Source organism: Prunus mume, linkage group LG2 (genome assembly GCF_029339155.1).
Source record: "Prunus mume cultivar Tortuosa linkage group LG2, ASM2933915v1, whole genome shotgun sequence".
Taxonomy (NCBI): Eukaryota; Viridiplantae; Streptophyta; class Magnoliopsida; order Rosales; family Rosaceae; genus Prunus; species Prunus mume.
This window is the reverse complement of record NC_142699.1, coordinates 15605377-15616139: the sequence shown is the minus strand read 5'-3', so window position 1 is coordinate 15616139 and position 10763 is coordinate 15605377. Positions and strand designations below refer to the sequence as shown.

General features: G+C 37.2%; 2 protein-coding genes across 2 annotated transcripts; both read left to right on the top strand.

Moving 5' to 3' along the window:
* The first annotated feature begins 1617 nt into the window (after positions 1 to 1617).
* Positions 1618 to 5203, top strand: LOC103321125 (alpha-galactosidase 1-like). Its single transcript, XM_008222890.2, has 15 exons — positions 1618 to 2004; positions 2527 to 2585; positions 2770 to 2826; positions 2910 to 2944; positions 3031 to 3134; positions 3229 to 3304; positions 3403 to 3461; positions 3583 to 3648; positions 3733 to 3816; positions 3902 to 3966; positions 4061 to 4143; positions 4226 to 4316; positions 4426 to 4475; positions 4595 to 4735; positions 4858 to 5203. Exons 1-15 carry the CDS (start codon positions 1796 to 1798, stop codon positions 4948 to 4950), a joined length of 1272 nt encoding a protein of 423 aa, XP_008221112.2. The 5' UTR covers positions 1618 to 1795; the 3' UTR covers positions 4951 to 5203.
* A 2383-nt stretch (positions 5204 to 7586) lies between these two features.
* LOC103321126 (structural maintenance of chromosomes-like protein, putative (DUF3531)) lies at positions 7587 to 10238 on the top strand. Its single transcript, XM_008222891.2, has 7 exons — positions 7587 to 8012; positions 8116 to 8289; positions 8430 to 8508; positions 8623 to 8682; positions 9553 to 9674; positions 9764 to 9835; positions 9928 to 10238. Exons 1-7 carry the CDS (start codon positions 7675 to 7677, stop codon positions 10028 to 10030), a joined length of 948 nt encoding a protein of 315 aa, XP_008221113.2. The 5' UTR covers positions 7587 to 7674; the 3' UTR covers positions 10031 to 10238.
* Positions 10239 to 10763: the final 525 nt, after the last annotated feature.

Below are 10763 nucleotides of genomic sequence, written 5' to 3'. Positions count from 1 at the left end.
TTATAGACGATAGAGAACAACGAAATATAAAGATTTTATAAAACATTGATTGATGATAGAGAAATAAGAAAAAGAAAGTCAATTAATAATTATTTTTATTTAAAATATATAATTAGTTTAGTTAATCTTAGCCCTTCAATCCATTTCAATCTAATGGTTGAAAACTTGTGTTAAAAATATAGTATCACGGATCCAAAAGGGCAAGGTTAAAATGAATAGTAATTGTCATTGTTCTTGCCTTTTTGGGTTGAATAAAAAAGGCAAGGTTATCACTATTCACATACCCAAAAGGGCAAGGTTATCACTATTCACACGAATAGTGACAAACTTTGCATTGTCTTTGCACCTTGGGGTGGAGTTGTTCTTAAAAGGGGGAGTATTGAGTTGAGACTAGAAGAAAAAAAATACAAAGGCGAAGGTGGATACCACCGGGCGAGAGGGAACGGAAAGGAAGAGAAAAGATAGGTGAAAAAGAGAAGGCAAAACAATAGACAGCTGGCATCATATGATTGGTGTGGGATACTAAGGTGTCTTGCTTAGGGGTGGTTGCGGTTCGGTAACCGCGAATTTTTACTCAAACCGCAAACCGACCGACTATTTGCGGTTTGATGATTTTTGAAACCGCAAACCGACAACGTTTTGCGGTTTACATTGATAAACCGCAAAAAATACGAATTAGCAGATTGAAAACCGCAAGTTCTCAAGTATTCACAAAAATATAAATTCACAACCTAAATAAATAAATACACAACCTCAATTTCTCAAACATATATAAATTCACAATTTTCTAAACTTCTCAAGCATTCACAACCTAAGAAAATTAAAGTTACAATTCCAAGCATTCCAATTAAAGTTAAACTTATCAAGTATTCCAATTCCAAATCCTTTAAAGTTATAAACTAAAAGGAAAATGCAAAGTAAAATGAATTAAAGTTACAACAAAAAAGAAAAATCCAATTTAAAGTTAATTAAAATTACAAACTAAATGGAAATTGCAATGCACCAATGTTACAAACTAAAGTTACAAACTCAAGTGTTGGTGGTGAGTGGATTTGAAGAACCTCGTTGTGTTGTTTGAGCACCAATATAATCTACAAATAAAACAACATAGTTTAATACATTTTATTATAAGAAGAAGCATAAATAACATTAGCATAAATAAACTAATTACTTACAAGTTGTCATATGTTCCATTTCCTTGTAGAATTCAACTTCATTATCATGCGGCTATACTTTGCGGTATCAGTAACCGCAAATTTTGAAAATCAAATACCGCAAATGCGGTTGGATCAAGAACATAACCGCAAATGCGGTTCGGTTCTTAATCACAAATGCGGTTGGTTTACAATTGCGGTTTCATTGGTGTTTAAAATGCCACCCCTATTGCTGACCATAGCAAGTTTTTCTCACTTGACTTTCCAGGAAGATTGCTTTCTAATAAAAGCAAATTCTAATTTTTTTTTTTCCGTTTTCAATTTTAGTTTATTTGTAGTTGTTACCTTTTAAATATACATAATGGAAAACTAAAAAATAAAAAGGTTACCCATAAAACAAAGTCAAAATCAAAGTCAATAACAGAGTCATGGTTTAGCAATGTTGGCTATCATGTTCTCATCCTATGAGAAATATCTTATATATGTAACAAGCACTGGTGCTGTTGTCAGTTTTCATTAGGTTAGAGTCCAGAGTAGAGAGAGTGTCAGGTGACTGGAGAGCAGTAGAGGAGAGGGAGTGATAGAGTAAGAGACAGCAAAGAAAAAGAAGCAACAGACGCAGAGTAGTAGTATTGGTAGAAATGTTGAACATGAGGAAAAAGGACGCCGACGGTGCAGTAGTGCCAACAACGACGATTGTGATGGCGTTGATGCTCTGCTCATTTATATCACCACCCATGTTAATGGGTGTTTCTGCTTCGCAGAGAACAAGAATGATGGTGCCAGAAACCCAAGAGCAGCACAGACGGAATCTGCTTGCCAATGGGCTTGCATTGACTCCTCCCATGGGGTAAGCTAAGCTAGCTCTCTCTCTCCCTGCTTCTTTCTCTGTTTTTAGTTGGTTTTAGCTAGCTGGTTCGGTTATCAAATATCAATGGTTCACTCATCTTTCTGCAAAATTAGTGATTCCTCTCTGTTTTGTTCCCTTTCTGGATTGCAGTAATGCTTTGTTTTACTCCTCCTAGCACTTTTACTCTAGTAATTCGAATTAGTGTCCTGAACTATATCACATGCACTTTTACTGCAGTATGTATGTACGATATGGATCAGAGTTTATTTTTCAGCTTCTAAGTTCTAACTATGTATGTTACATTCATTTCATATACATGTCTGTACACTAATCCCCTATTTGATTTTAATAATAAGGGAAAATCTCATCATTATTTACTACTCAGTGATTCCTCTCGCATTTGAAGTTATGAAGTTGTGACCCTTCAAATGTCTCACGGCTGACTGCAATTTTTATAATCCTTATATTTTCATTCCTTTTCAAATACTTGTGGGATTAATCAGGTATTTTCTTTTTTATCAGGTGGAATAGTTGGAATCACTTCAACTGCAAAATTGATGAGAAAATCATCAAAGCAACCGGTAACTTTAACTTATGCTTAATCTGTAACCAAAGCTCATGCCTAATCCAAGCTTCATATACTAAGTCTAAAGCCATGTTCCCAAAGCTATGGCAGCATAGTGATAAATGCATTGATGGTTGGGGTTGTTGGTTTTGTAAATTTATTAGGGTTTAATAACGGTTCTTGTTTCTCTGGTTTGACAGCTGATGCTCTGATTTCCACCGGGCTCTCTAAACTTGGATATACCTACGTTAACATTGGTACATTGCTATTTTCTTTTTCTCTTCGTAATTTCCAATTTAGTCAGAAGATGATGACATACTTCATTTCTTGCTATCTATAGATGATTGCTGGGCCGAAATTGCTCGTGATGACAAGGTTCTATTTTTAATCATAAACAATTCGGCTTTTAGAATGATTAAAACAGATATGGAGATTTACTAAGCATGAGATTTCAAATTCAGGGTAATCTAGCGCCCAAGAAATCAACCTTTCCATCAGGCATTAAATCTCTTGCGGATTATGTCCACAGTAAGGGTCTTAAGATAGGAATCTACTCAGATGCAGGGTAACATGACTCTCATACACTCCAATACAGAAAATATATGCTGTATATTTGTTGTTACAACTAAACAAATAGTGCATGCAATTATACTTTGCAGGTACTTTACTTGCAGCAAAACAATGCCTGGTTCACTTGGCCATGAAGAACAAGATGCCAACACATTTGCTGCTTGGGTATGATATGTTGTAATGATTTTAATCAGAAGGAGTCATGACATCTGCAATGATGATATTTGGTCATAGGATCTTGAAATACTGCAACTTTTTTGCAGGGAATTGATTATTTGAAGTATGATAACTGTTATAATGACGGCTCAAAGCCAACTGCTAGGTAAAATAAAATATCTATGATGATAATGCAGTAACGCTACTCATGTTTGTTCTTCATGCCTGCACTTAAGTTTCCCTGTATTAGGTATACCTCAGATAAAGATTTCTATATCATCTTGTAGATATCCTGTAATGACCCGAGCTCTGATGAAAGCAGGCCGTCCCATATTCTTTTCTCTTTGTGAATGGTAATGATCTTGTTTGTTAAAACTCAAAAATCATGTAATTGTTTTCTTTTTTGTTAGTAATCCCTAATTGTTCTTGTTTTTTAGGGGAGATATGCACCCTGCTCTATGGGGTGCTAAAGTAGGAAATAGTTGGAGAACTACTAAAGACATTTCCGATACATGGGAAAGGTAGAAAAGTGTGCCACCAATGAACTCTCAAATTGGTCTTCTATATGGGTCACACATAATACTTTTCTTGCATTTCCCTTGGCAGTATGGTCTCTAGAGCAGACATGAACGAAGTTTATGCTGAATTTGCCAGACCTGGTGGTTGGAATGGTTAGTATTCTAATGCAGCTATGCTTTACCTATACTGTCGTTTAGGCACATTGTTGATGTTTCAGTAAGAGATTTATGTGCTGAATTTCAACAGATCCCGACATGCTTGAAGTGGGGAACGGAGGAATGACAAAAGATGAATATGTAGTCCATTTTAGCATATGGGCCATTTCTAAGGTACCATAAACATTTTCTCTTCTTTTATATGATATGTGCAGTTTAAGGTCATCGGTTTGGTAATGCATAAGCCATGCTGCAGGCTCCCCTTCTTCTTGGTTGTGATGTGAGGAATATCACAAAAGAGACAATGGAGATCGTTGCAAATAAAGAAGTTATCTCTGTAAACCAAGGTAACTAACTACAACCTTTAGATAGACACTTGTTTTCCTTCCTGGTGACTGAACGAGTTTGCATTAATAGAACCCAGAATTGTAAATTTGTGTTGATTAACTGTAACAGATCCACTTGGTGTGCAAGCCAAAAAGGTCAGAATGGAAGGTGATCTTGAGGTAAAACTGAAAATGCCAGCAATCTCTTCTGATATATGTAGGCTGCTGTTCTGCTTCCGTAAGAATTCTGTCACTGTCTGTGAGATTGATCGACTCTCAATTTTATGTACTTTGAACAGGTTTGGGCTGGTCCGCTCTCAGGCTACAGAGTAGCTTTACTCCTTGTCAACCAAGGCCCTTCGCGAACTTCCATTACAGCTAACTGGGATGATGTTGGAATCCCCACAAACAGTGTTGTTGAAGCAAGAGACCTTTGGGAGGTATAACCTATAATTATATGGTCTAACATAAGGCCGTAATTAGCATTCTTTCTCAGTTCTTCCTACTCCGTTGCAGCCGTATTGTATTGTGAGATATTTACTGATATGTCTCTTTCATGCAGCACAAGACATTGAAGGCACGATTTGTTGGAAACTTGACAGCCACCGTGGGCTCTCATGCATGCAAAATGTATGTTTTGAAGCCAGTCTCGTAACCATGAGTTTAGTTGGATTGGAATGTTGATGTTGCTGTTGATCTGTCGACCGCCCAACTATATATCTAATGTCACGCTCATGGTTTACTATCCACGAGTTCCTATTTGGCATTTTCCCAAAACTTGATTTCCAATTAATAAGAATATGGAGGAGGCAAAGCTCCTCTTCTCCACTGATTTATGTGTATCTTCCCATTTTCTGGTGGATGGACATAAGGAATGAGTAAATCTTACGCAATGTGATCTTTTTCTATTTTGAGTCTATGACCTACCTCCATGCGCTTAACCTTAACATGACTTAAATTAGTACTGTAAATTGATGCGTTGAGCTATGAACAATTGAGAGACTTGCTTCGATTTCTACGACTCCCGGACTTTTCAAGATAGATCAAACCAACTCTTCACTTTTCAGGTCTGAATGGGGATTCGAACTTGGACTTCTTCCCACATTGAAGAAGGGGATGAAGGGAAATATTGAAATGGAACTCTCCCCGAAGCTATATCCTTCACAGGACATCCATGCGGAGTGAAATGTGAAAGTTATGTGACATTGATTATCAGAAACAACTTGATGAACAAATAAAAGATTGTGGGAAATATTAAAACATATAAAACATTGTTGAGTTTAATCGAGAATTTGAAATAGAGGCAACATGTGTGATATCTAAACATTGCCTTTTACCCTCAAACACCTTATTCATGGATTTAGTCATACGGAGTTTTTGAGTATTTAATATCAATTTCTATCTAAACTCGAGTTTTTGAGTAAATTTGTAGCAATTCAATGACAAATTAGTATTCCTATTGTTGAGGCCCAAAAAAGTCACGGGAAGCCCAAAGACATTTAAAGCCCAATATAACATATAATGTCAGTCATGCGTTAATCCAAACTGTATTTTGGGATTTAATTCATTAAATAAATATAGAAATAGCGTACATGCCATGTCAAACTAATAATACATTTTTCCATGTCGATCACCTATCAAGCTCATATGAACCCAAGTCATGTGGTTTACGGGGCTTACATGAGGGATTGTGGTGTGGAAGGTTACGGAGGTCCACAAGGCCATGAAAGCTCTCGGATAATGGAAACTTTGGGCTAGCTACTTGAGAGCACCAAAGTCCAAACCCATTACTTAGAGTTCTCCAATGTGGGTGAGCAAATGCGATATTTTTCAAGCACTTCCTTTTACCCATAGGAAATAGTCATTTTCCAAATACCTAGCTTTACCCATTGGAAACAAGCATTTTTCAACACTTCCTATTACCCATTGGCTACAAGCAGTTTTCAGTGCTTCCTTTTACCCATAGGAAATAATCAGTTTATGATACCTAGATTTACATGCTGGAAAATAGTATGCCCTAGTGCTCTCTTTTAACCACTGAAAGAGGTTGGTTCTAGCACCTCCCTTTACCTATTGAAAATAAAGGAAAACCTTCACCCTCTATAAATTGGCAGTCATGGCTCAAGCAAAGGGCACCAATTTTTCTTCAGCCAACACTCCTCACTCTGTTGTAAGCATCCCAGACCATCAACCCCTCTTGGTTGCTGCAAGCTTCTCAGCAACCATGAGAACTCACCTTTCCTTAGCTGTTGCAAGTATTCCAGTAGCCTTCATAGTCATTCCTTAGCCATCACAACCATGTCTTCTACTTTCTCACCCTTGAAATCCATCATCTTCTCCATAAAGCCTCACCAAGCATAACTCCAAGCTTTTCATTCATTCCAAGTTTTAAACATCATAGCCTTCAAACCTCAAGTTTTTCCTTCCATCCTCATTCTCTTGAAACTCTTAAATCCCCATAGCTATAGCCACACACAACAAATTATAAACACCAAACTCAAATATATCAAACACAAAGCCAAGCACATGCATTCTCATTTGCTAAACTTGTGGGTCTTTAGCTCCCACACTCCAAGCTCTCATGTCAAACCCATATAATCTAATATCAACATCAGCAAGTCATCTTCAACTCTTCGTCGAGCTGCCAGAAACATCAACACAAAACACGCAGCCGCTAAAAGAAGAACAAAGTACTCCCTCGGGACTTGCTTCTCCCTCGGGATACTTTAGGCATAATTCTCGCTAACTCAGACATAGGGGCAACGAAGTCTTCATTCATTACTCTACGGGGATCCAAGAATCAACAAAACCCGGATGAGCCTTCGGACGAAAAAGACCCCAACACCTATCAATTTCTTTGACGGTGTAAGGGGCAATTTCATTAACCTAAAATCCTTGAGCATAAAAGCTCATTTGAAACTCCCTTAATTTCATATTTTTACAAGTTTACCATATGATTTTTTAATTTGAGTCGATTTTAATCATTCAAATGGTTGGGCATTTTTAGAATTTTGAAATAAAAATATTCCCAAAAAATATATAAGTTTCAAAAATTCAGAGTTTTCCGAATTAAAATGGATATTGTTCCGAAATTTTTTAGAACAAATTTGGAATATAATTTTCATTCCGAATATTTTTGGATTGAAATTGAAATCTCCTAATTCCGATCCGACCTGTCTTAAAATCACCCCTATTCCCGTATTCGCAGATTGGGCTTTGAAGTTTCCTGCTTTGGCAAACAGAATGGGCTCTTGCTCTAGTAGAGAGAGTATCTCATTAACTGCGCTCCAGCGGTTGCGGGAGACACAGAAAAAAGAGAATATGGAATTTAGAAACCCATTGTCTCTTGTCAAAGGGAATAGAGGAGTGGATAAATGAAATGAAGGCGGCCATAGCCACAGGAGCCACAGCCAAAGGCGGCTTTATACTCCCGTCTAATAAAAGTAGTAGAACTGAAGAATCCCACTGTCATTCATGGAAGAAGAAAACGGTCTTTCCCAATCCCAATTCCTATCTGCCAAAGCCACCTCGGCTCTTATTACTAGTATGTGCCACTGCCAATGGCACCAATACCAGTACCAATGAGCTGGGTCTGGGTGTTGGTGGTGGTGCCAAAGGCTCAGGAACCACTGCCAGAGGACGCAGACTTCTTAAAATTCGTGAAGAGAAGAGGAAACGCGAGCACGATCGCCTTCACAACTACCCTGCCTGGGCCAAGTAGTGCTCTCTCTCTGTTTTTCTTTTTCATATTTATTATTTATTAATTTGTTATGTATTTCCTGTTGCCTATTGGGTCTCTCTCCCTCCCTCCCTCTCGCAGAGTGTTGGAAGACGCCTGCAAAGACGATGCTGAGCTGCGAGCGGTTCTTGGAGATAGCATTGGCAACCCTGAGCTCATGAGGAAAAGGGTTGAAGAAAGAGTTCGCAAGAAGGGTAGGGACTTCAGCAAATCCAAAACCGGTTCTGTCCTTGCCTTCAAAGTCACCTTCAGAGAGTAAATTTCTCATCTTTCTTTCTTTCTTTCTTGTCTGCATAACGTAGCCTAGTGTTCCATTTGATTTGTAAAATAAATAAATAAAATGCAAACTATGCTTTTTCTTTAATATTATTAAATGTTCTTTTGGTGCCTGGCAGCTTCAATCCTCTTGATTCCTACATATGGTTTGAATTCTATGGATCACCATCTGATCGTGACGTCGAGCTCTTTGGCAGTGTATTTCCACTTGCTTCCTTTCTGTATTTTGAACATTAGGCCTTAGAAAAACACTCTTTTTTCCTATCTGGATGATTTATTATTTCCACTGAATCTACTGGGAAATTTGTGCAGGTTATTCAGTCATGGTATGTTATGGGACGCTTGGGTGCCTTTAATTCTACTAATCTGCAGGTTCGTGGCCTGCTATGACTAACTTTATTGTTTTGCGAGTTATTATTGCTTAAGACCTTAAGTTCTTACAACTTTACTGAACATTTGTAAAATGGTATATTGGTAATTCTGAATAGTTTAGCCGGATTGGTGATCTTAAAATGGTATATTGGTATTCAACATATGAAGATATGATGATAGGAGTGGCGAGGGGTTTTGACTATAGGGTGATCATGGCAATGCTAGTGACATATATAACAACATCCTGTTATCAGAAATGCATACGCTCCTAGCAATTACAGCCAGCCTTTTGATAATGAACCATTTACAACTTTCAAAAAGGAACCCGTTTCTTGTTTGCCTCACTGGGCTTATAACATCTCATTCTTATTCATCAATGCATCATCTGGTTGCTGACAATTTGGGAGGAAAACGATTTGCAGTATAATACAACTGGAATTTGGGTGTAGACCAGTAAAAAGTGGAAGAGATTTGGTTTCTGAAATGTTTGTGTTGTGTTGCATATTTTTTTATACCACAGAATCTAATACAACTGAAGTCCTTATCACATCAGTTTGGCATATTGTTGGCGTTGTTGGTATTAGATTGTAACATAGTATCAATTATATGCTATGTAGAGTGTTTTTGTAGATGGTAATTGGCTATGCGAATAACACATGTTGTAAATTCATATAACTGAGTTCATTATTCAACTAGCTTACAACTTTTTTTCCTAACGCAAGAGGCAATTGTATCAGGTCCTTTTGCTTTATAAAACATATGCAGAAACTTGCAGAAAGTGCTTCATCTTGTCAATTGCTTTAAAATTCTAGTAATAGTTGTTGCTTTGTGTAAAACAATTGAAATGCGCTAACATAGCATTGTTGGCAGCTTGCAAATTCTTCCATGGAGTATAATCCCCTCTATGATGTGGATAAGGGTTTCAAAGTGATGCCATCTTCATTTCATGATATCAGTGACGTTGAGTTTCAGGATAACTGGGGTCGTGTTTGGTATGCGTTGCAGAACTTAGCTGAATTTTTGTTTTGTAATACTTTGTAATTCTTGTCCATATGATAGTTCAAATATAAATGTACAACAGGGTAGACCTTGGTACAGCTGACTATTTTGCCATGGATGTGCTCCTCAACTGCTTGACCGTCTTGAGCTCAGAGTAAGTCTGAATAATCGAAAGAGAGATGTCTCAATCTTTGACTGGACGGATATTGACTACATTGCATTGTTTCCTTGCTTTCTTGTTGGCAGATATCTTGGCATTCAACAGATAGTTTTTGGCGGGCAAAGAATTGGTGATTGGGAAGAGGGGATGACCAACACAGAGGATGGATATAAGTACTTCAAGATCTGAATATATTCAGATATAGATGTTTCTGAAAGTTGTACTATTTCGAGGGGCTTGAGGTTGACAACATAACATGTATTTTATGCCATAGTATTTCGCCATGTTTTATCGTTACCTCTTCTGAGGGCTTAGAGTTAGCAATTTGTGACCATGTACTTGTACAATTTGCGTACTTTTTTAAGGTCAAGCTATTAAGCATCTATATTTATTTTTCGGTCCGAGTTCAGCATCTCTAATTGAAGTTGTGACAAAGTGTGATGGGTAATCTTGTGTGGTCGTGTTAAAGAGTGGCTCACACATAGATTGCCATAGATTAAATAGTAAATTGATAAACTAAAACAACAAAAATGAAGAAAAGGCTTCTCAAAAAGAAAGAAAAATGAAGAAAAGGCAAAGAGATATAAATAGAAAGGTGAGAGAGAGTTGAGGAAGGTGAGTGATGGGTGGGTAGTCTGTTTTATTTTGACTTGGGAAAGGAGGGAGAGAGACCCAGCTCTCATTTTAAGATTGATTTATCTTCCAGGACAAGGCTACTTTGGAAAGAAGAAGAAAAAGATTTTAATACAATACTTCCTCCAAGTGTTTTTTAATTTTTATTGTTTTTATTTTTTATAATTCCAAAAACTTCAAAGTACAATTCCAATAAAACAAAAAAAAACAAAAAAATCAAACAAAAGCCAAAAATAAAATGTTATTATACATTTAAGGACGGCGGAGAGGGTGACTCAATTCGTGACAG

What these genes read in the sequence shown, in the direction of transcription:
- LOC103321125 (XM_008222890.2), top strand. Translation starts at nt 1,796, where the DNA reads ATGTTGAACATGAGGAAAAAGGACGCCGACGGTGCAGTAGTGCCAACA. An exon ending in ATATACCTACGTTAACATTG is followed by an intron (nt 2,827 to 2,909) that starts GTACATTGCTAT and finishes TGCTATCTATAG; the next exon opens with ATGATTGCTGGGCCGAAATT. An exon ending in CCAACACATTTGCTGCTTGG is followed by an intron (nt 3,305 to 3,402) that starts GTATGATATGTT and finishes ACTTTTTTGCAG; the next exon opens with GGAATTGATTATTTGAAGTA.
- LOC103321126 (XM_008222891.2), top strand. Translation starts at nt 7,675, where the DNA reads ATGAAGGCGGCCATAGCCACAGGAGCCACAGCCAAAGGCGGCTTTATA. An exon ending in TTCAAAGTCACCTTCAGAGA is followed by an intron (nt 8,290 to 8,429) that starts GTAAATTTCTCA and finishes GGTGCCTGGCAG; the next exon opens with CTTCAATCCTCTTGATTCCT. An exon ending in GATAACTGGGGTCGTGTTTG is followed by an intron (nt 9,675 to 9,763) that starts GTATGCGTTGCA and finishes AATGTACAACAG; the next exon opens with GGTAGACCTTGGTACAGCTG.